Source organism: Prosopis cineraria, unplaced genomic scaffold (genome assembly GCF_029017545.1).
Source record: "Prosopis cineraria cultivar Desert tree isolate PC_DT_omini unplaced genomic scaffold, ASM2901754v1 PC12, whole genome shotgun sequence".
Taxonomy (NCBI): Eukaryota; Viridiplantae; Streptophyta; class Magnoliopsida; order Fabales; family Fabaceae; genus Prosopis; species Prosopis cineraria.
The window spans coordinates 38,319,923-38,345,716 of NW_026555343.1; the positions used below are offsets into that span (position 1 = coordinate 38,319,923).

Consider the following 25,794-nt stretch of genomic DNA (forward strand, 5'->3'; position numbering starts at 1 on the left):
CTTCATTATACATATCGCTATTAATTTTCAAATAACGTTGTTAATTGATCTTTTTTTTTTTCATGCAACGATCATCGTTTTTTTTTTAACTGGACTTGTTTTATTAATTTTAAAAACTATGATAAACTTCTGAGTTAAATTTTCGAAATCATTTATCAAAAAGGAGCTCAATATGTGGCCGCATAATAAGTCTAAAAAATGTAGCCATAATAAGTCCAAAAAATGTTAAGACTAAGTACAAGAAAATCATTCCTTTTCTAACCAAACTTTTTAGACTACCTCAGATTAAGTTTGAAAAAATTTGAAGCAAAACTCGTTCAAGTTCAAGCCGGCTTGAATATCCACACATGTTTTATGTTTTTTTTTTAATGATAATGAGGGGTGAGCGGAGGGGAAATTATGTGAGGAAGAAGACAATAAATCAAAGTTGTAAGAAAAGTTAGTGAATTCATGTTCATGATAAAAAAAATTATCTGTCATTTTTTTTATTTTTATTATCATAATTTTCATCGCTCACGTAACATTTTATGCTCGTTATTTTATTTGTGGCTATTTATTTTTTCTTATTAAAACTAAAAAATTTTCCTCTACTATTTTTTTTCATACATCACTTTAGCTAAGTAAACTAAATTCCTAAATAACATCTTGGCACAATCTTCACACATTGCATATTTGTTGATGTATTTGAAATTTTTAAAACTATCCAAACAAAAAATTTTAAATAGATGAACTTTAAATGTGAGATTTAAAATGAAATATTTTTAGATTTAAATTTTAAATCTATCAATCCAAATGCTACCTTAGAGAGTATATTAATTAATAAAATTAATCAACTAAATTGATATATATTAAAAATATTTTTTGAAGGTAGAAACTAATTTGAAATATATTAGTTGATATTTAAAAAAAGGCATAAAACTTGAAGACTTGACTCTTTTAAAGGTAAAAAATTAAGGTAACTAAGCTTAACTATATAAACTTTTATGTATGTTCAAATTTATTTGAAGTGACCCAACCTATTAAAATCACTAGCTTTAGAGAGAGAGAGAGAGAGAGAGAGAGAGTTTGGAAGGACACTTTTTTTTTGGTACCCCAACACTTACAAAGCAAATAATTAATGCAAAATCAAATTCATGCTAGTTAGAAAAGACTCTAAACATCTCACCCTCTCACCCTAACCCTTAAATATATAGGAAAACCCTAGTTGATCTTACAATTTCTCTTTGTCATGTTTTTGAAATTTTTGGTCTTGATCTTACCTACTAGGTAATTAGTTAGGAGGAAATCATGGGCAACACGGAGAATATGATGAACCAAATTATGGAATTAAAATTCGTCTTAAAATCCCTTCAATGCCTAGCCTGTAAATGCGAGAAGGAAGAGAAAGCTGAGAAGCTCAAGATAAAGAAAGCCATTAAGAAAACACAACGTGGACGGTGCTTACATCTATGCTTAGAATGCCATCCACAAGTAAATTGAGTAAAGGAATTATCTATGACTCACCACTCTACTTGACATTGTTATGGCTCGGCTTGATACTTAAGCCAAGGTGAACACCATTATCAATGTAATGGGCAATATTGTGAAGTCTCTTGAATCTTTCTTGACTATTGATAATCTCTAAAAGATGTCAAAGACCATGGACTAATTTGAGAAGCAATTTGTGAACTTAGAGGTTTAAGTGAAGTCAATGGAGAGCTCCATGGCTAGATCCACTTCCCTATCTACACCCAAGGGGATGTTAATAGCATAATGCAACAAGTGGTTTATGATTATGGCCTTGAGGTTTTGGTTAGTCTACCCTAACCTGTAACGCACACTAAGGAGGCTAAGAAGGTTAATGAAGATGATCTATCTAGGAAACTTTCCGAACCTAAGGCTAGAGGTCAAAAGTTAAACTCTTAACTGAGTTTTTAACTATAATATATATACTATTGCGTACTCATAGTGATAGAGAGTTTGGCCATTAAACATTGTCCTTAGAATGACTGATTTGTGTATTGAATTTGGCTATGAGTCATTAAGTAGACTTTGTGTAAGGGTTTGGATGCCTCCTACTTAATTCTATAATACGGTTGTTTTTTATATTGGCTATGATAATGTGAATTTTTTTTTTAAATTTGCTTATTGTATGTATCCTCAATATTGGATTTTGTGCATATGTATAATAGAGATTAAGAGGGTAAGTGTCTTTATGATGTTGTTGATAGTAACTTGTTGAAATTTGAATATAGTCAAATAGTTTCCCATTTCTAATAACAGCTAGCTAAGGCATTTGAGGAGTTTGAGAGGCTATTAGAGCATAGGGATGCAAGGGGCAGCTGGCCCCACAAAATATTTTACAAATTTTTTAATGAATATATGTAGTATGTGTATTATATGCTCTTCTCTCATTGATATTCATTGTCCCTGTTGATAAATAATATTACTTAATTTCGTATACCATTCAATTTTTTTATTTTTTATTCTCATAATTTTCATGGTTCACATAACATTTTATGCTCATTATTTTATTTGTGGCTATTCATTTTTCCATTAAAATTGACTTTTTCCCTTTATTGTTTTTTTCATTTCTTCCTACATCACTTCAGTTAAGTAAATTAAATCCCTAAGTAACATCTTTGTACAATTTTCGCACAATCTTCACACAATGTATATCTATTAAAATTTTTTAAACTACCCAAATAAAATATTTTAAATAGATGAATTTTAAATGTGAGATTTGAAATGAAAGATTTCCAAATATAAAATTCAAATCCAAATTCATCAATCCAAACACTATTTCAAAGAATATATTAACTAATAAAATTAATCAATTAAATTGAAATATATTAAAAATATTTTTTGAAGGTAGAAATTAATTTGAAATATATTAGTTAATATTTTTTAAAAAGAGGGTGCAAAACTTGAAGACTTGACTCTTTTAAAGATAAAAATTGAGGTAGATGAGCTTGACTATAAAAACTTTTATGTATATTCAGATTTATTCAAAGCAACCCAACCTATCTAAATTAGCTACTTTAGACATATGAGAGAGAGAGAGAGAGAGCTTTTGGAAGTATGCTTTTAGTTATGGTACCCCAACACTTATAGAGCAAATAATTCATGCAAAATCAAATTCATGCCGGTTAGAAAAGACTTTAAATATCTCACCCTAACCTCTAAATCTATAGGAAAACTATAGCAGATCTCACAATTTTTCTGTCATGTTTTTGAAGTTTTTGGTCTTGATCTTACCTACTAGGTAATTAGTTAGGAGGAAATCATGGGCAACACGAAAAAGCTGATAAACTAAATTATGGAATTGAAATTCATCTCAAAATCACTTCAATGCCTAGCTTGTAAATGCGAGAAGGAAGAGAAAGTCGAGAAGCTCAAGATAAAGAAAGCCATTGAGAAAACACAACATGGACAATGCTTGTATCTATGCTTAGAACGACATCTGCAAGCAAATTGAGTAGAGGAATTATTTGCGACTCACCACTTTGCTTGACATCTTATGGCTTAGCTCGATACCCAAGCCAAGATGAACATTATCAGTGAGTCAATGGGTAATATTGTGAAGTCCCTTGAATCTTTCTTGATTATTAATAATTTCCAAAACATGTCGGAGACCGTAAACCAGTTTAAGAAGCAGTTTGTGAACATGAAAGATTAAGTAGAGTTCATAGAGAGCTCCATGGCTGGATCCACATCCCTATCTACACCTTAAGGGGGAAATCAATATCTTGATGCAACAGGTGGTTAATGATTATGGCCTTGAGGTTTCGGTTGGTTTACCCCAACTTGTAGTGCATGCTAAAGAGGTTGAGAAGGTTAACGAAGATTACCTATCTAGGCAACTTGCTGAACTCGAGGCTAGAGGTCCAAAGTTGAATTCTTAATTGGGTTTACAATTATATATATACTATTGCGTATTCTTAATTGGGTTTACAATTATATATATACTATTGCGTACTCATAGTGACAGGGAGTTTGGCCATTAAACATTATCCTTAGAATGAGTGATTTGTGTATATCAAATTGAATTTGGCTTTAAGTCATTAAGTAGACTTTGTGCAAGGGTTTGGATGCCTCCTGCTTAATTCAATAACATGGTTGTTTTTTTTATTGACTGTGATAATGTGAATTTTTTTAAAATTTGCTTATTATGTGTATCCTCAATTTTGGATTTTATGTATACGTATATTAGCGATTAAGAGGGTATGTGTCCTTATAATGTTAGTTGTACCTTGTTAAAATGTGAATATGGTCAAATGGTTTCCCATTTCTAATAAAGGCTAGCTAAGGCATTTGGGGAATTTGAGAGGCTACTGGAGCATAGGGAGGGACCCATGTGTTATATAGAGGGGGATACTGGCCTCACAAATATTTTGCAAATTCTTTGGTGAAAATATGTAATATATATATTATATGCTCTTATCTCCTCAATATTCATTACCTCCAGTGATAAATGATATTACTTAACTTTATATGCCATTAAATTTTTTGTATTTTTTATTCCATAATTTTCATGGCTTAGATAACATTTTATGGTCGTTATTTTATTTGTGGCTATTCATTTTTTCTCATTAAAACTAACTTTGTTTCTTTATTGTTTTTTTATCATTTCTTCCCACATCACTTCAGTTAAGTAAACTAAATCTCTAAATAACATCTTCACACAATCTTTGCACGTCACATATTTTTTGATGTACTTGAAATTTTTTAAACTATCCAAACAAAAGATTTTAAATAGATGAACTTTAAATGTGAGATTTAAAATAAAAGATTTTCAAATCCATATTCAAATTTATCAATCCAAACACTACCTTAAAGATATATTAATTAATAAAATTAATTAATTAAATTGAAATATATTATGGCCTTGAGGTTTCGGTTGGTCTACCCCAGCTTGTAGTGCATGCTAAAGAGGTTGAGAAGGTCGACGAAGTTGACCTGTCTAGGTGGCTTGCCGAACTCAAGGCTTGAGGTCAAAAGTTGAATTCTTAATTGGGTTCAAAACTCTAATATATATACTATTGCGTAGTCATAGTGACGGAGAGTTTGGCCATTAAACATTATCCTTAGAATGAGTGATTTGTGCACATTAAATTGAATTTGGCTCTAAGTCATAAAGTAGACTTTGTGTAGGGGTTTGGATGCCCATTTCTTATTTCTAAAATATGGTTGTTTTGTATATTGACTGTGATAATGTGAATTTTTTCAAAATTCGCTTATTGTGTGTATCCTTAATTTTGGATGTTGTGTTTATTCCTGAAACTATAGAACATCTATTACTGCTCTATGATTGGTCGAGAAGGGTCTAGTTTAGTTCTTATCTGTCTTTTCTTCTAAACCCAATGCAAATTGCCTCATTTGGTAACTGGTACTACTCACTTCTGGTTGACAATAATCCTTTAGAGGATTATGACAAAGCTTATATTGCTTGACTATATTGGAATATTTGGAAAACCATATTTGCATCAGTCTTCTCTACGGCGGCTATAAACCCTTCTCATGTCATAGGGTCCACTACTAATGTTGTAAATGAATATTGGAGAATTAATTTTACTGTTGAACCCCCTCACCGAGTCTAGATCCCTTTAATGACAAATAGGTTTCTCCCACTATGGGAACCATTCAGATTAATTGTAATGGCACTTTCTTTATTTCCATACGAACGGTAGCCATTGGAGTAGTAGTCCAAGACAACTCAGGACAATTTTTGAAAGGCTGGCATGACTTAGTTGCGGCTAATACAAGCTTTATGTCTGAGATCCTTGCCTGCTAGAAAGCCATCCAGATTTCTTTAGAATTTAGCTTTTGCAATGTTATAGTGGAGATGGACTCACGACCAGTTTAAATCTTTCTCTTGAAATGATAGTCTCTTTGCCCTTGAACATCTCATGGGATACTTAGAGATCGGATGATTATCTTGGAGTCCCTTTGCTTTATTTCCGTCTTGTTTGTTAAGTGAGACGGAAACTCCACTGTTGATTGGTTGGTAGCCTCTACTCTCAAGGGTTGGCTAGAGTTTTAGTCCCCTACTCCCTCTCTCCTCCATTTCGTTAAAGGACTGGAGCTATTCTCAGATTTCAGACCAACATTCTGTTCTCAATAGAGATAAGGAAGGCATAGGCTGATATTCATCTTCTTTCTTTTTGTTCTGTTTAGGTCTTTACTTGATATGGCTTATGACTTTTGTTGTTGTTTCTTGCATTGCCTTCTGTTTGTAAACTTTGTTGATCTTCTTTAATGAAGCTTTCTTATTGGTAGAGAGAGAGAGAGAGAGAGAGAGAGAGACGTTATATGTCTTTTATGATGTTTGTTGTAAATTGTTGAAATGTGAATATGGTCAAATGGTTTCCCATTTATGATGACGGCTGACTATGACAATTGTGGAGTTTCAAAGGCTACTGAAGCTGTTTAGGAGAGGCAACTGCCCCCACAAATATTTTGCAAGTTCTTTAATAATATATATGATATGTGTATTATATGCCCTTATCTCAGATATCAATTGCCCCGTTATCTCAAATATCAATTGCCTCCAATGATAAATGATATTACTTAATTTCTTATGCCATTCAATTTTTTTTTCTTTTTTATACTCATAATTTTCACGACCCATGTAATATTTTATGCTTGTTATTTTATTTATAGCTATTTATTTTTTTATTAAAACTGACTTTTTCCCTCTATTATTATTATTTTTTCATTTCTTTCCACTTTACTTCAATTAAGTAAACTTAATCCCTAAATAGCATTTTTGCACATTATATATCCGAAGATGTATTTGTTTTTAGAATTAACTTTGATATTATAAGTGACAAGTGCATCAGTCAAAAGGTCTTAATCTACTATGAATACTATCAAGAATTATAAGTGAAACTGCATGGAAGATAAATTATGAAATGATTGTTTGGTTACTTACATGGTAAAATAAAATTTTGATAGCATCAAAAGTGTTTATAGGAATTTACACTGTTCATTCAGTATGAAGGTTGATTTCATGTTGATACTGATACTTATACCGCCCTTTATGAAATTGTCCGGATCATGTGACATTGGACCCATTTGGATTGGTAGTTTCAGTTGATTCTCTTGCAATTTTGGCACGATTTGAAATTTTGAATGATATAAATGGTAGCATTTTTTGGTTAAAAATGAAAACATATTTTGTTGACAGAGTTGGGCTACAATGCTAAGTACGAAGTGTTGAGGCCTTATGGGTTCAGACTTCATACTTTGGAGAGTTTTGGAAGGGCCTTTTTAAAGAAGTTGGTTTCATGTGACATTGGACTTGTGTGAATTTTAATTGGATATATATAACTAATTATAAAAAAAATTAATTAATATAATTAATTTTAATTATAATTGATTATGTTAAAATGTGATCGTATTTGAATATTATTTTTTTAAGATTAAATTTGACAGAATTGAAGATGTTTGAATGATTTAGCCATAATCAATTTTAAATATATAAATTACCATAAAAGATATTTCTTTTGAAAATTAAAATATTGATAAAGTTCTATATGATATTATTAAATTTGTTCAACATTATTTAAAATATTGATTCTTGTATTTTAGAAAAAAAAATTGGAAAGATTAAAATTATTTTGAAATTTAAAGACTAATTTTAAATTATTTAAATTTTTAATTGATTAACATTTTAAAATAATTGAATCTTTTTTAATTTAAGAATTGAGTCAAAACTATAAAGATTGAGTTATAATAAATTAAAATTTAGGAATTCATGTATAACTATGCTAAAATTATAGAGACCAAAAGATTAAATTTTCCATATTATTAAATTTACCTTCATTTATTTGATAAAAATATAATAGTAATATATTTAATATTTATAAAAATTATTTAATACACGTATATAATAAATGTTCGAAACTCTTATACAAATGAATGCCAGATTAAGTGTTCGTCCGGAGGTATCTTCGGATGTGAAGATGTCTGCATGAACGTAATGCCATGAGCCATGAGCCATGAGCCATGAAATGCTAGGGGTATATTTAGTTCAGATATTCTGAAATTGATATTGGAAAGTTGGGAATATCAGCCGAAGACAAAACGCAGTTTTAGACAAGATAATCAATAATGTAAAAATGATAGTGTTTGGATGATTTTTTATCAAAACATAATTTCCGTGCAAATAATCATAACAGGCACACACCATGTGTTTTCAGTTGAGTATAATTAATTATAAAAAATATTAATTAATATCATTGATTTTAAATATAATTGATTATATTATGAAGAATATAATTGATTTATAAAATTAATTTTAATCATAATTGAAAAATAAAATTGAAAAGAAGAATTAAAAATCAAATAAAATCATGATTTTGTGAAATATATTCAAATATCCCTGTTACATGTTAAAATTAACTAAGTCTAAAACCATATTTTTCAAAAAATATTCAAATATCCATTATGCATGTCAAAATTAACTACGAACCAAAAATTATAGTTTTATTAAAAATATTCAAATATCCCATATATGCTAAAATCAATTATGAATAAAAAACTATGACTATCTCATAAGCTACACTATTACTTGCTTTTTAATTCATATGTTCAATTATACTTTTCGAAAAATTTATCCAAAAATTATATAAATTATTCTACAAATCATTATTTTTTGTGTGTAATTAATTTTGACATGTATAGAGGGGTTTGGATATTTAAAAAAAAAACTATAATTTTAAATTTATAATTAATTTTAGCATGTACAATGAGTGTTTTGACATTTTAAAAAAAATGTAGTTTTGAATTTATAATTAATTTTAACATGTAATAGAGGTGTTTGAATATATTTTTACAAAATTATAATTTTTTTACTCAAAAATTGATTTCAAATGTTAACCAAACTAGCACTATATATTTCAAAATTAATTATAAAATCAAAAATATGATTTGTAAAATAATTTATATAATTTTTGGATAAATTTTTTAAAAAGTATAATTGAAAAGTAAGTAATAGTAGCTTATAGGATAATCATCATTTTGAGTTCATGATTAATCTTGGCATGTATGGGTATTATTATATTTTAAAAAAAAATTAATTTATAATTAATTTTGACATGTATAACGGGTGTTTGAAATTTTTTAAAACATATAGTTTTGAATTCATAATTAATTTTAATATATAACAAGAGTATTTGGATATATTTTCACAAAATTATGACTTTACCTTATTTTTAATTCTACTTTTTAATTTTAATTAAAATCAGTCTTATTAATGGATTTTATAAATCAATTATGAAATCATCCAATTAAAATTAATAATATTAATTAATTTTTTTATAATTAATTATACTCAATTAAAATCTAAACATATCTGAAGGCATTGAAACGTAAGGGTTGACCGCATTCGCCCCACTTGGCAACTACTGTTTGTTAAACTCCAGATTATAGTGGTCCAAAAGGCCTCAAGATTATGGGTGGTAAATTACTTTTTTTTTTTTTAAAGTATCATGATATTATAGAAGTATATCTCAGAGCCTAGGCAAGTTAAGTGCGAATCATTGCCTTTTTTGGATGATTTGTTCTAAATTTCTGTATATGCAATTTAAATTCTAAACTATTAATTCAGTAATAATTTAAACTTTAAACTTTTAAAATATTCATCCTGAACTTTAAATAATTAAAGTTAATACAATTTTACCCTTACTGTTAAATGTTAATAAACCTCTATTAATTTTTTAAAAATTAAAATTTAATATATAATTTTCACCAAATTTCATTCTCCCTATTTCTCGTACCCTCATTTAGTGAAAACTACAAATTAAACTTCATTTGATAGACAATTGTTTGAATTTAACAATGAAAACAAAATTATCTTAACTTTAATTGTTTATAATTTAAAATGTACATTTTAAAAGTTTAAAATTCAAGTTACATCTAAACTTATAGTTCAAGATTTAAATTAGGGACAATTATATTAAAATTCCACACAAGGAAATTAATTACTACAAGATTCATTAACAACTGAACTAAACTGCCCACTTGTCAATGTAATTTAATTCAATTATCAATGCATCTTACAATAATTAATTTTCTTGTGTGAAATTTAACTATAATTCTCCCTTTAAATTATATATTAACCCTGGCATAAATCCATTTTAACTTTTTGCATCTATTAAATAAGGACACGGAGCTTTTAAAAGACTCAAATTTTTACCTTCAAAAAGGTCAAGTCTTCAATTAACAAAGAATCGGATGCATACTTTTAAGCAAAAATAGACCCCAGATAATCTTGATTGAAATATGAAACTTATAAATTATTATTTGTTTGTGAAATATGATTGAGAATCCATTATGAAGACTCAAATTTAAGTAATTTTGACTTGTATAGTTAACAATGAGTCGCCCCTTCACAGGTGACTATTTGTCACGGTAAACCAAAGTTGATAAAAATTAAATTGTACTCCTATTAATATTTTAATATTAAAATTTGACATAGTGGTACAAGAAGACAAAATATTCCAAGGAACCAGACCCAGCCAAACCCATCGAATCTGGAAATATAAATTAGGAAGCGAGAAAGTAAAGACGAATAACAACCTGGAGATGATAGGCAAACAAAAAAGGGGAATGGAACAAAGTTATAAACACTTTTTAGTTGCGTGTAGTACATTGACCTTGCCATTTATAACAATAAGAAAGATTGATTGATAAGAATTGAAAATGAAGTTTTAGATGCAACACAGACACATGTACACATGCACAAACCAGCTGTCAGAAAAATTGACAGAAGAAAGATGTATCAAAGAGGGAAAACCAGGGAGGCAGGCAAGCACAATCTGGTTGCAAATACACCATCTCTTGCAAGTAGATTATGCCTCTTGAACAAAGCCAACAAGAAATTGATACATGGATCTCTTGCAGCCGAAAGGAGAGGCATGTAAAAAGAAAATCATTCAGCAACAAGAGGGGATGTTGAGGTAATATGTATATTGAAATATTTTCTGTAATGAGTCCTCTTAAAACATAAAATCTGCTAAAACTATGGCCCACTTATCAGAGAACAATTTCAAATGAAATTACATAGACCATCACTGAACATGAACATTAACTATACATAACAATATCAGATGCGGGTTTATCCTGCAGACTTGCACACCCATGTTAATATGCTGACAAATCATACACCTAGACAACTGATCTGACAGAATATATATTTTATGGTGCTTGGCAATGTTACAGAACATTATTATCCGGAGCAGAATTTTCAGGTTTTCAATTCCCCAAATCATTTAGAACAAATCGTACAGACCCAACTTACTTTTGTATGACTTACCCCAACCCAAGTTCAATTGTGTGAACCAAAATGCACAAAACTGAAGCTTATTCATCAAGTCAAATATTTCACAGCACTAAAATGCAAAAACTAAGAATCAAAATCAACCTGCGAGGTGCACAAGACAACTAACACCAGTTGAAAGAAATGAGAATTAGATTTCTCAATCACTTGGAAGCCACAAACATTCACATCATGCAAGACAAGAAGCATTGTATGATTTCCGCATACTTGTTTAATAATGCAGTCCAAGTTAAGAATGTTTTCCTTTTGCATGCATCAATCTTCACAGATCAAGCACAATGTTGACATAAACCAATAACATAATTCAGCACTTTCTGCACACACTTTAGATGCACCTTCACTATAAACCTAGATATTTGTCAAAATTAAAAAAAGATTAAGATGGATTCATGCTACACACAGTTTTCACCATATAAAGATTAGCATGCTATGATCCCAACAAATCATTCAGGAAAACTTCAAGAGAAGAACAACTAGGACAATGATTGTCTTGAATAGGCAATGATTCGCACTTAACTTGCCTAGTCTTTGAGATATACTTCTATTATATCATGGTTCCTAAAAAAAAGTAATTTACCATCCATAATCTTGAGTTTTGATTTTACCATTATAATCTAGAGTTTCATGAACCACAATATCACATGAAACCAATTTCTAAAGAAGTCCCTACCAAGACTCCTCCAAAATATGAAATCCGAACCCATAAGGCCTCAATACTCCATATTTAGCATTTTAGCCCAACTGCATCTGTCAACAAAATAGGTTTTCATTTTTTAACCAAAACTTGCCTCCATCTATCTCATCCTGATCAAATTAGTGCCAAAATTACAAAAGAAACAACTGACAATGCCGATCCCCCAGAAAACATCCAAGAACTTCTTAGCTTACTGATCCCAGCAGTTTCATACAGGGCATTATCAGTATCACAATGAAATCAACCTTCAAACTAAATGAACAGTGTAAATGCCTCTAAACACTTTTCTGTTTCAAAAATTCAGCATTTCCTTAGATCTATAATGCCGCTGCAGTAGCCTCTCAAAATCCACAAATGTCTAAGCCAGCAGTTACTAGAAATGGGAAACCATTTGAGCATATTTACATTTCAACAAATTACTACTAACATCATAAAGACATATGCCCTCTTAATCTCTAACATACACAAAACCCAAAATTGAGGATGCACACAATAAGCAAATTTAAAGAATTCACGTTATCGCAGTCAATACACAAACCAACCATATTATGGCATTAAGCAAAGGGCATCGAAATGCCCACGGAAAGTCTGCATAATGACTCAGCCAAATTCAGTTTGATATACACAAATCACTCATTCTAAGGATAATGTTTAATGGCCAAACTCCCAGTCACTATGATTACGCAAACGTATATATATTGCAGTCATAAACCCAATTAAGAATTCAACTTTTAACCTCTAGCCTTGAGTTCGGCAAGCCGCCTAGACAGGTCATCTTCGTCGACCTTCTCAGCCTCCTTAGTGGGCACTGCGTGCGCTGCAGGCTGGGGCAGACCAACCGAAACCTCAAGGCCATAATCATCGGCCACCTGTTGCATCAAGCTATTGACTTCCCCTTCGGGAGTAGATAGGGAAGTGGATCCAGCCATGGAGCTCTCCATGAACTCCGCCTGAACCTCCATGTTCACAAACTGCTTCTCAAATTGGTCCATGGTCTCAGACATCTTCTGGAGATTACCAGTAGTCAAGGAAGATTCAAGGGACTTCACAATATTACCCATTGACTTGCTGATGGTGTTCATCTTGGCTTGGGTATCGAGCCGAGCCACAACGGCGTCAAGCCGAGAGGCGAGCCGCAGATAATTCATCTGCTCGGTTCGCTTGCGGATGGCGTTCTCAGCGTAGATGCGAGCACCGTCCATGTTGTTTTTCTCAATGGCTTTCTTGACTTTGAGCTTCTCGGCTTTCTCTTCCTTCTCGCATTTACGGGCTTGGCGTTGAAGGGATTTGGAGGTGAATTTCAATTCCATAATCTGGTTCATCAGCTTCTCCGTGTTGCCCATGATTTCCACCCAACTCGTTACCTAGTCGGCACGATCAAAGACCAAAGATTTCAAAAACAGAACAAAGAGAAATTGTGAGATAAGATATCAGCTAGGGCTTTCGGCTTTCCTATAGATTTGGGGGTTAGGGTGAGAGGGCCAGACATAATATAGCAGAGGGAGCGTCTATTAAGATACCCTTAGAAATCTGACAAAAAAAAAAAAAAAGATGCCGTTAGAAAAAGGTCAAACTAAAGCAGAAAAGCGTGTTTTCATTTATTATTATTTATTCTATTAATAAAGCGTGTTTTTATTTTAATCTTTAGTTTTAAAATTTTAAGCTTATAAAAATCCTTAATTTGAATTTAATAGTTATTTTTTAAAAATCATAAACTGTGATATCTAATTAAAATTATTTTAAAAAATTTCTAATTAATATAGTATAAGTTTCAGTTTTATTTTTTTTAATAAAAAAGCATCCATTAATCAAAAGATTATAAAAGTATGAACAAAATATAGTAACATCAAGTGGTGGGTATGGCTATGAGTTTCAACCTCCCAACAACGTGAGTTGATAAAAAAAGAATATAGTAAAAAGTTTATTTAAGTTACTGTAAATGGTTTAGTAAAAAGAATAAAGTATGAGCAAAACATGGTAACATCAAGCAGTGGGTACGGCTATGAGTTTTAACCTTCCAACAACGTGAGTCGATGAAAAAAGAATAAAGTAAAAAGTTAATTTAAATTAATGTCTAAGCTAATCTTTCCTTTTCAAACTGTTTATGTGAAAGGAAGACTTATCACAAACAATATTCTATTTGCTGTAAATAGAGTCGGTAATTCGGGTGAGTTGGGCCTATTGGGGCTCAGCCAGAATAGGCCCGAACCTGAATAGGCTCGACTCTTTGAAAAGTCCAAATAGTCAAGCTCGGCCCGAATTCTTTCGGGCTTCGGGCGGCCCGAATACTCGAATTTAATTTTTAAAATTATTTTTAATTATTTTTTACTTTAAAATTAATTATTTTATTTTATAAAAAATATATAATATATTTTTTTAATACTTAAACGATGTCTAGGACATAAATATATGATATTTTAGTATAAAATGATCTAAAACTTAAAGAATTAATTAATATTTATTATATTATATATATTTTTTAAAAATATAATTTTTTTTATTCGGGTATTCGAACCGGGCTTGGCCTGAATTTTTTAGAGCCTATTCGGGTTGCCTGAACATAAAAAAACATCTTTTTTCTAAGTCCGGCCTTAAAATTTTTCGGGCCAATTCGGGCTAGCCCATTGGGTTTGGCCCGAATTACTGGCTCTAGCTGTAAATCTAATGTATCAAGTTCATTCAGCCAAAGGTAAGAGGAAGAAATTAGTTGCTTGGAAAATTAACTTTGAAAAGGCTTTTGATAGGATATCTTGGTCTTTCATTGAAGCAATCCTTATTAAGGTAAATTTTCTATCAAGATTGACTCAACTGATTTAACAATGTACCTCCACGGTTCATTACCAAGTTCTTTTTAATGGCAAAGCTACACCACCAATATATCCTTCTAATGGAATGAGGCAAGGGGACCCTTATTCCCTTATCTCTACATTCTTGCTCCAAATATCTTGTCTAGCCTCATCTTACATAAGGAACAACTAGGTGCTTTGAAAGGTATTAAAATATGCAATGATGCTTACTCAATCACATACCTTTTGTATGCAAATGACTCAACATTTTTCTTTAAGTGTAACAATGCTAATCTTGTCACAACTAAAGATATACTGAACACTTTTTGCAAGTAGTATGGGTTAGATATCAATAAGGATAAATCCATCATGGTTCTCAATCCTAGTATGACTCCTGATATGAGGAATTTTGTTTTACCTCAACTTGGTTGCATAATAGCAAATAAGCTTGGTAAATATTTGGGAACTTGGCTAGATACTGGTAAAGACAAATCTATACTTTATGAGCATCTTCTTGCTTCTATCAACAAAAATATTTCTAGCTGGAGGGTCAAATTGCTTTCTCAAGCCTCACGCTTAACTTTAATCAAGTCTGTGTTATATACATCAAATATTTATTTACTGTCATACATTAAACCGTTAAAGAAAATTTGTAGCGTTATTGATTCCAAGCTAATTGATTTCTTTTGGGGTTTTGATCATGATTCAAAAAGGATGCAGTTGGCTAAGAAGGATTTCCTCTTTGCTCCCATCTCTAAAGGTGGGCTTGGTATTTGATCATCTCATCAAATGAATTTGGCTTTGCTTGCCAAACAAATGTAGAGGACTTTATTCTCTCAACCAAACTCCCTACTCAGTAACACTCTCAAGATAAAATATATTGATCTCTCTAGTCACATTAAACGAAAGAAACCTTATAATACTTTATGATTTTGGAAGGGCATCTTGGACTCTCAGGACATCATTCTTAAAAATATGAAATGGTAAATAGGTTCTAGAGTTAATATTATATTTGATCATCAACTTTGGTGGAAATTGATTAACTAAAATTTGCTTAATAGGTTCAATATCAACCAAGTATTTGATCTTGCGATATACAGAAATTCACCTTGTTCTCCCTATAATTGGAATAGAGATGTGATTTAGAAAACATATGGGCCTTATGATGCTCAAGCCATTCTCAAAACTCCTTTTTCCTTACTTTCTCTAGATGATAAGCTACTTTGGTCACTAAGTTCTAATGGTTCTTATTTTATCAAAGATGGTTTTTCTTCCATCTGTAGGCATGAAACTTCTATCTCTAATGATTCTTTCTAGAATTTTCTATAGAAAATTAAGTTGCCACATAAGTACCTCTTGTTCATATGCAAACTGATCCATTCAGCAATTCTAATTAGAGACATCATTCAATAGTGTCATTTAAATGTACAATTTCAATGTGTCTTTGAATGTCCAAATTCTAAGTCATTGACACATTTGTTTGGTAATTGTAATTATACTAGACTTACATGATTTAGTGCTTTGTCTATCCACTCCTCAGACATTGAGGTTGTTAGATTGTCTAACTAGATTGTTTCTATGCTGTCTTACTTACACAAGGATGGGTTGAACTTTAGTTGAGAGGTATTATTATACTCCTCAATTTGATTTGGCAAAAGAGGAATCTTGCATTTCATAATGGATGGAATTACCCATCAACCTAGTCAAGTATTGTTAAAATTTCATAGTCAATACCACTATATTTTTTATGTATGTCATTGGTATGATACAAGTGACAAAATTATTTCATTAGGTGTTTTCAATCCTTCTGGTTGTGCTTGAAATCATCATCCAACTATGCCTCTACTTTGTAATTGGAATGCCAAGATGATCAAGGATAAAAAAGAAAGTAATGTTTGCTGTCTTGCTTTCTTATATATCAACTCAAAACCTATTACAAGCTTTACTTGGAGATGCTCATTATCCATTGAATCCAATTCCTTCTTTTTGGTCTGCCTTGGAGCCTTATTGATATGGATTAAGCATAAGACAAATCAAAGGTTCACTGATCGTTGTGGTTTTTCTTTGGTTTGCTACAAAAAAAAGAAGCTTTATAATTGTCTCTTGTAGAAACATCATTCTATCCAGCCTTTGGTGATCAACATTAGTTTATTACTTGAAAATTTTGGTGCTATTTACTTTAATGTTTCTCAAGGAAAATCTTATTTTCTTTCCCCTTTTAACTTTACGATTCCTTATACTTATATTATGTAAACTACCTTCAGTTTATTTAATTGATCTTTTTTATCCAAACAAAAAAGTTAGTGTAAATGGTTCCCATTTCTTAAGAAAATAACTAGGTTTAAAATCTTGACTTTTATGTATGAAATAAATCTAATTAAAAAAGGTTTGCAGTTTACCCTATATATCCTAAATCTCTGAGAGAAATTATAACATTCATTATCGTAATTATAATCTCAAGTATAACACCCATGATCGTAAAACTCCATCCTTGTGTACATCAACGAAATTGAAATTTCTTGATATTAGAAGTCATGATGAAAAAAGTGATAATAGATACAAAGGAATATTATAGAATAAATAATATGCTAGCTAAAGCAGTGTCAAGGTTTTAATCAATCTAAGTTTAGTAAAATCTACCTAAATACCCATGAGATCATACTACTAGAGTCTTATCTAAAGTACATAATAGATATGCCAAAGAAAGAAAGAAAGAAAGGGACTGTGAAGAACGAATACAAAGAGAGATGTACTTGCTCCAGGGTAGAAGGCTGTCACTGAAAAGGAAAATCAATCATCATCAATTTGCCTCAAAACAGAGGGAATGATTTGATTGGATTAATCACATAATTGCATAGGAATTATTATTTTGGAATTAATCAAAAATTCATTATTAATTCTTGATTCTAGTCAACTCTCATAATTTCAGGATGTGTCAGATCCATGAATTGCTCTAATATAATGACTTGATTCCCATCAAGGGCAAATCAATAAATTCAAATACTATAAAAAAAGATTAGTAATATAATCTTAAATATTATCAATAAGTCTATGACTCAAGCAAAACTAAATGATAGCTTTATGAAAATGTATAACAAATTTAAGGGTTAACCAGCAATACATCATACGATGCTAGTAATATATTAATATTAAATAAAAATTTACATTTTGTACAATATTTTTATATATATATAATCATTAAATAGTGAATTTTGTACAAATATATTATATAATTGGAACATTAAAACTTGTCAATAGTATGGCATTGATCGTAGTGAATTGTGCCAAAAGTATGAGGTCTTGAGTTTGAATTTATGTAAATGTAGAAAATGTATCTATGAGAGTTATTTCTAATTAGGTCTAATAATAGTAGTGTGGTTAGTATAGAATGGGATTATGTACAAAGTAGGATTATGACAACCATATACCTATAAAATCACGAAAAAAGATAAAGATTGAATTTTAATCTCATATCCTATCCCTCTCATTTAGGATTGAGACATGATAGGAAAATCTCATAAAAAAAGTTGTGGTTAAATTTGAAGATATAGTTGCAACACTTTGGACATTATAGATTTGTTTTGTAGTTCATATAATTTTTGTTAACTTATCTCACAAATCAATGAATTTTTTTATCAACTAAATTGATCATGTCCCATGTGCTTCATTATTCCTGCCATCTATATATTTTAATGTAATGTCACATAGGGTATTAAAGTTTATGCACTATTATTAATCTTCTAGACCCTATTTAACCTTAATATATCAGTTTAGGTCTAATTTAAGTCATAGTTTGAAGCCTAAGTATATGTTGACCTCAAATAACCTTAATTGCAATTCATTCCTCAAATAATCCTCAAAATATCACCCAACATTTTATCATCTTAATCAACTTCAAAATAACTAAAACCCTCGCTTATTTTCCCCAATAGAACCATAATTTCTACAATTAATGAAAATCTAAAAATTAGGATGTTACTTAGCCCCACATTATATTTTTTTAATATTTTTTCTTCTTCCTCTCCCTTCTTATCTCTCTCCTCCCCATGTTCCTCTCGGTGAGTGTGGAGAAAGGGGGACCAGTAGGGCCATGGCCCCCCTAACTTTTCAATTTTTTTGAGTAAAATATAAGAGTTATATATGTTTAACTCTTATAAGTTGGCACAATATAAAAGTTATAAAATAATAGATGGAATTCTCATTTCAATTTTATATGTAGTCTTTTACATACGTATAAAGTAACTATTTCAGTAGCTTGAAGATATGGTTGTCATAAAATCTACAAAATAATGTTATACATGCTCTTAAAGTATTGGTGTCATTTTATTTTTCTTTCATTTTATATTTAATGAAAAAAATTATGAGAATTATTATTAACAAATTTTGTTAAGCATTGCAACATAAATTCCAAGATATATTAAATGCTATATACTTGATATCTATCATAAAATCACTTATCCAAAAATTAAGAGGTTTGGTGAAGATGTTCTTCTAGAAAAAAATTACTTTTTTAAATAATCAAGCTATTGAAATTTGTGATATGAATGATTTTTACTTTAATATAATTTGATCTCATTGACATAAAGATTTTATGACAATTGAGTATTATTAATGTGTTGATATATTTGTTTACTATGATTATCAATTGAAAGAATTAAATAGTAAATTCAAAAAGCAAGTAATAGAATTTATTATATTGAATAGAAATTTAGATTCCAATGATATATTTAAATCATTCAATGCTTATAGAGATGATAAAATTTTCACCAACTTAATAATAATTTATATTGAGAAGGAAATTGCTAAAACATTTACCATAGACATAATAAAAATGATTTTTATGCCATGAAAAATTGATGAGCAAAACTTATATATATAAGTTAAAATGTTTATATTATGTCAGTGATATATATACATATAATTTTTTAATTATCATACATATTTTGTCATCTCGGCCCCCTTAATAAAAATTCCTAGCTCCACCCTTGCTGGTGACCCCTTCCACCATCATTAGACTTTTTCTCTACCATGGCAACGCCACCCTATATTTGTGCCAATCTTGCCTTGCCATCGCATTCAAGGAGATAACATGCCTTTGCCCAAACCAAATAAAGTCCATAACACTATATCTATTGCATGTCAACAAAATTCAAGTTGGGTATACCAGCATCTGAAATTTCTTACACAGTAAAGTTTGAGGTTGATGAATTTGGTCCAAAAATCCATCATCAAATGAGGATAGGAACCTTTGGAGGGAACATAAGGATCAAAAAGTGCATACCCAGGCAAGAAGCTACAATTGACATGGCATCCACTAAGCAGGGCTCTATTATAGTATCCCATAAGTGCAAAACTAAATTATGGACTCTATTTGGCTTGGGCAGAGGCATTTTATCTCTTTGGATGTGGTGGTGAGGCAAGATTGGCTCATGTATGGGATGGCATCACCATAATAGAGGAAAAGTCTAGTAATGATGGAAGGGGTTGCTGGGGACATAATGGTTAGAGAAATATAAGGAGTAGAGAGATCAAAGGGGAGGGGAGAGAGAGGGGAGAGGGAGAAGAAAAAATATTAAAAAATATAATATGGGCCCACATGTAATATTTTACTATAAAAAATATAAAGAATGATAGGACCACAACCTAAACAAATGGAAGTCAGACAATGGGCACAAAGTTAGCAAATTTCATATATTCAAGGATAAAATTGACCTTTAATTAAATTCAAGGTATCTAATAACTTTTTGGGTAAAGTTAAAAAACAAAAATAACTCTTAACCCTAACTTATTTCACAAGTTTGTATTAATTGCAGTTGAAGTTTGATGGTACTCATTGATAACCAAGGTAATATGCTACCAACTTATTCCCTTCATAATCGTAATTATATATAATTATGGTAATTAGTTCCATAACTTAACTCATGGTATGAATTTAATTTCCATAAATACAATGATCGTGATTTCCATAAATTTGAAAAACACTTGTAACCATACATATTTGCCAAAAATGCCAATTATCAATAGTACTGCCAAAAAATGCCCATTTATTAAGTTACCACTTAAAGTTTTTCAAACACACATTTATTTTACCAGATTCTTCTCTTAGCTTAGAGGAGAATTAGGTAAGAACATTGATAAAAAAATGGGTACACAAATTTATTAACTATAAATATGAAAATAATTATTTCTTAAAATAAGTAAATTAAATGCAGACTCTAGAATTATTGAATTGGTAATCAACAACCAGTACCAAAATTAAAAGTATAAGATAATACTACCTCTATCTCAAATTATAAGGTACTTTTGAAGGAGTTTTTCCGTCCCAAAATATAAGACACTTTAGATAGATTAATGTTTCGTTAAATGCACCAATTTCAATATTACCATTTCTCTCTCTATAATTAATTTCCATCCTTTTTCTTTTTAATATATTAAATGATCGGTATTTTTAAAAGTTTATATTTTTGTTTTGAAAAAATAAAATTGTTAAGTGTATTTAATGAGATTTATTGATATGTGAGATTTTATCTAAAAGTGTCTTATTAGTATTTAATAACTAATAAACTTCCAAAATAGTTGCTAATGAATTATAGACTTAATAAACTTCTAAATTATAATCATCAAATAAATTAGCAAAAGGACTTGGGAGAATGACAGATAAGAACCTTAACTTGTAAGAACATTAATGTCAAATTAGGAACTTTAACACTGAAATATAGTAGAAGGAATGCTAAAATTTAAGAACATTAGTATTGAAAAGTCCTAATTTTAAATGAATGCTCTTACAAGGTCCTTATTTGTCATTCTCCCAAAGGACTTACTAAGCTAACAACCTAATAAATGCGTACACAGGTTTAATACCTAATAAGCAGGAAATAAAAAAATGAAAATCTTTATTTTTTAACCATTAAAATGAAAATCTTTATTAAAATAAACAAATTAAATGTCGATGAGATCTTGAATTGGCAATCAACTATTAGTGGAGTTGAAAGTAAGATCAGCTATGATCTGGTACGACAACAACAAGATGATGAACTACTCCTAAGGATTGGGGCTGTCTTCCAATGCACATTTTGGATGGCAAGCATGCTTGAAGTATTTAATATTAGGGTAATCAAGATTAAACAATACATGAGTTGCATTGTGGTAACTTTTAAAAACAATGAGCAACCCTAAAAAAAATTATTTAATTATTTAATAAGCCATCAATTAGTTTGGGCACTCGGCCTCTTTAACAAGTCATCAATTCAATTAATTAAAACATAACACAAAACATTACCTATCAAGAAGAGCAAATTGCAAGGCAATAGTTGCACGGCTCTTTTCTTTGATAAACTGGTACTCATTATATGCCCACCATGCAACAAATCCACGAAGAATACAATCAAATGAATTGCCACTTACAAAAATAAAAACAATACTCATTTAGTGACTTTTCAAAATAATCATAACAATAACAACAAATGCAACTATTGAATAGAAATTTCAAAAGAAGTATCAATTAATACTCACCAATTATCAATTATTGTAAAATTAAACTAATCAACGTATGTCCCACGATGTTTGACTAGGTGATAGTCACCTATCCTAAATATGAAACCAAAAACATTTATATGATAAATTCTCTAATTAGAAACCCAAAAACCATAAATAAAGGATACAAATATCAAACGTTGTATCAAGAGCCTTATAAAATTATAAGTAGGTTCTTAATCATGAAACGTGTGATTAAATCTCGATATAAGTCACGAAATCTCAACCCAAGCTTGTATTATATTGCCCTAGTAAGTGAGTTAAAGAGTTAAACAAATGATATAATACCCATCATTAAGAATATTCAGTTGATTGCACACAACATGAAAGTAAAAGGTCAACTGTAGATAAAAAAATCATACTTTCATATCAAATACAATGAAGTCAAAATTAAAATACATCACAGTTGATCTAACTTTTGATAAAACCTCATACACCCTAACAACCTACAATTTGATAAGTTAGGAGTAGTGGCCATGCTCTAACTTGGATAGTAGCACAATATCAATGGAGCAACCCATTGAAAAAAAATGCTTAGAAGTAAGAACACACCAACTTGATAGAAAGTTAAAGAATATATGAAATTGAACTATCACTATCAATCTATCTACATATAGAGAGAGAGAGAGAGAGAGAGTAGTTCAATATACAAGATTGGAATATTCATGCAAACCTCAAATTCATATATCCACATTCAAAACAAAATCAATTATGAGGACAATGAATTAATTCACGGATTTAAAAACAATCAAAGTAATAATGCAACTTACTTCACAAGTTTGTACCAACAGCAATCAAAGTGAGATTTGCACTAATAGTAACAATCAAAGTAATACGCCACCAACTTATTTCCTTCATAATTTATTATATATAATTTTTTCCATAAATAAACTCATTGCATGATTTCAATTTTCATTAATACAATTATTATAATTTCCATAAATTAAATAATCAAATCAGGAAATTAATTGATTGCATCTATAAATATTTTATTGAAAAATTATTTGGCTGAGATATCCACGTGTTAGCATCAAAGAAAAAGGTGGAGCTGACATGGCTTCACAATACGTTGACATGTGTGCTTGGAAGTTCTGATTTTATACATATATAAATTACATAAGACAATTTTCTTTTTAACAGTATTTGTTGTCTTATTAGTTTTTACACCATCATGGACCACATAATTATAGTATATAATTCATTATGGAACAGCAGCATATGTTATGTTGCATGCAATGCTTATTTCAATTCCTACTGAGGCAAACAAAAGAGGTGTGTATCTGCTGGAACTTTTGCATTTGCCGCGAAGAAAACACACAGCAAAGCCAACAATAATAAACAAATAAATAAAAATGAACAAAATGAAAGAATTATTCATGAGACACAGCAACACATCAATACACACAACAATCAAAATTCGCCAATCTGTTTCATCTTCAATGAATAAATCTGATCTCTTCAATTCACTGACTTGGCGAGCATAAGCCGCAACAGCCTTGGCCCATCTTCTGATCTCAGCCTTCACCCTGTTGGAGTCCATGTCCTTCAGTTGCTTTCCTGGTTCCAAAGAGACTTCCACGAAAGAGAGTCACTGGCTGAAACGCCGTCGTTTCCTGGCTTTGTCCACAACTCCGCCATTGAGAGAGGCGGATTTCTTAACTGACATGGCTGCTGTTTGTTCAACACTAATTACCAGCAGCCAGAATAGTCTGATATATATTGTATCAGACGAAATGTTTGCGTGAAAGACTAGTCAATTACATCAAGGCAAGTAATCATAAGATTCTAATGCGTGTATTCTTTTGCTTTCATTGACCCTAGACTTCGTCAGCATCCCTACAATGGATTTGATGGCTCCCAGAACATTCAAATCATCACTTGCCCCAAAAACCTAGCAAAACGAATTAATGTTTTTTATTCTAGAATAAGTTCTAGTCATTCCAGAGAGTTTGTTGACAGCTAGCATCAATGGCCAATTTTTTTTAATGGTAGAAAGAGTAGGCTTTGTCAACAATAAAAATTATCTCCCCCTAGATATTTGTTGATAGAGCGCATTTCAAAAAAATTGAGAATGGGAAAGCACTATTTTATCAATAGCCCATTTCATGCAAAGAATTTGTTAACACGTCTTAATAACCAGCCATCATACAAGTATTGACCAAACTTGAATCCTTAAAGGCTAAGTATTTTAAGATCAAGCTTGCTTTGACCCGAAGCTCTAGTTTCATCAACTAAAATTTGAGAACGAAGAGGATAGCCATTTCTGTGAGATTCTTATAAACTGTATTTGTTGTGTTGTTAGGCCATTATGAAACACTGGCATATATGTATATTATTAATTTTCCTAAGAAAACTTGAAAAGCATTACTTAGATAAGAATGCTATGGAAGAATTAATGTCTTGTGATTACATTAAAGAGATTGCCACAAGTCATCACAGGTTTTTCTGGACAGTGTTAATGTGTCTTTAGTTTTTAATTTGTGAAAAGTCCATTCACCAAACATTTATTCGTCAGCCACCAGGCATTTGGTTTAATTGGTAAAAAAGTTATACCAATTTAACTAAAAATATTAGGTTTGAGTCTTGAAAATCTAACAGCATTAGTGCTAGAGTTTTCTTTTGCTCAAAAAAAAAAAAAATAGTGCTAGAGTTTCCGTACGAGGTCCCATGCTCACTTAATTCAGGTTAGGCTCCCATTAAGTACCCTCAACTCAATATAAGACAATGCTCCCACAAAAAAAGTTCATTTATCAAAATTCAATTTAGTAAATGTTATTTATTATAATGAAATTTATGTCTCGATATGATTTTGAAAAAGTTAACTTGATAAAAAGGTAGTTGTTATAATAGAATTTATATTTGGATATAATTTTAAAAAAATCAATTTAATAAATTGAAATTTATTTAAAAAGTAATAAATAATTTTTTTAATTAAAAGTAACTGAAAGTAGTTCATAAGTGAAAACTGACAAGTAACTTTTGAAAAGTAATACAAATTTATTTTTAACAAATGAACTTTTCAGAATATATTTTTTGAACAGAAACAAATTACCCAGACAATTTTTAGTCACCTAAAAGGACACTTAGTTTCTCAAAAGAACTCATGGGAAAAGCGCAAGTTGTAACCAAACATATGTAGCCCTGAAACATATATTAGTAACGAATGGAACCGTTACTTTGGATTGCATTTAAGAAACAGCCAATGAATGCACCACGTTGCTGGTGAGATCTGCTTAAGAATTTAATGGTACGTAATATTTTATATTCTCCTGACTCTTCTTCTTCTGTATAAGGTAGAAAGCTAGAGGATATTGCTGAATAGTGAGTCTAACTCTCTGTGCTTTTGCATGGTCATCTCCATAATCCTTTCATTAAAAGGTAAGGAACATGATAATGTTTATGTTGGGATATGCTTGCTCCATATATAATGATGCATCTGCTGAAATCTTTGCATGCAC

At 30.5% G+C, this 25,794-nt stretch overlaps 1 protein-coding gene and 2 pseudogenes across 1 annotated transcript; 2 read left to right on the forward strand and 1 right to left on the reverse strand.

Moving 5' to 3' along the window:
* The first annotated feature begins 1,287 nt into the window (after positions 1-1,287).
* On the forward strand, positions 1,288-1,905 carry LOC129289333 (ESCRT-related protein CHMP1B-like; annotated as a pseudogene).
* Positions 1,906-3,265: 1,360 nt separating this feature from the next.
* LOC129289334 (ESCRT-related protein CHMP1B-like) lies at positions 3,266-3,884 on the forward strand (annotated as a pseudogene).
* An 8,662-nt stretch (positions 3,885-12,546) lies between these two features.
* LOC129289551 (ESCRT-related protein CHMP1B-like) lies at positions 12,547-13,508 on the reverse strand. The gene has a single exon (XM_054926328.1). The coding sequence runs from the start codon at positions 13,358-13,360 to the stop codon at positions 12,749-12,751; it is 612 nt and encodes a 203-aa protein (XP_054782303.1). The 5' UTR covers positions 13,361-13,508; the 3' UTR covers positions 12,547-12,748.
* Positions 13,509-25,794: the final 12,286 nt, after the last annotated feature.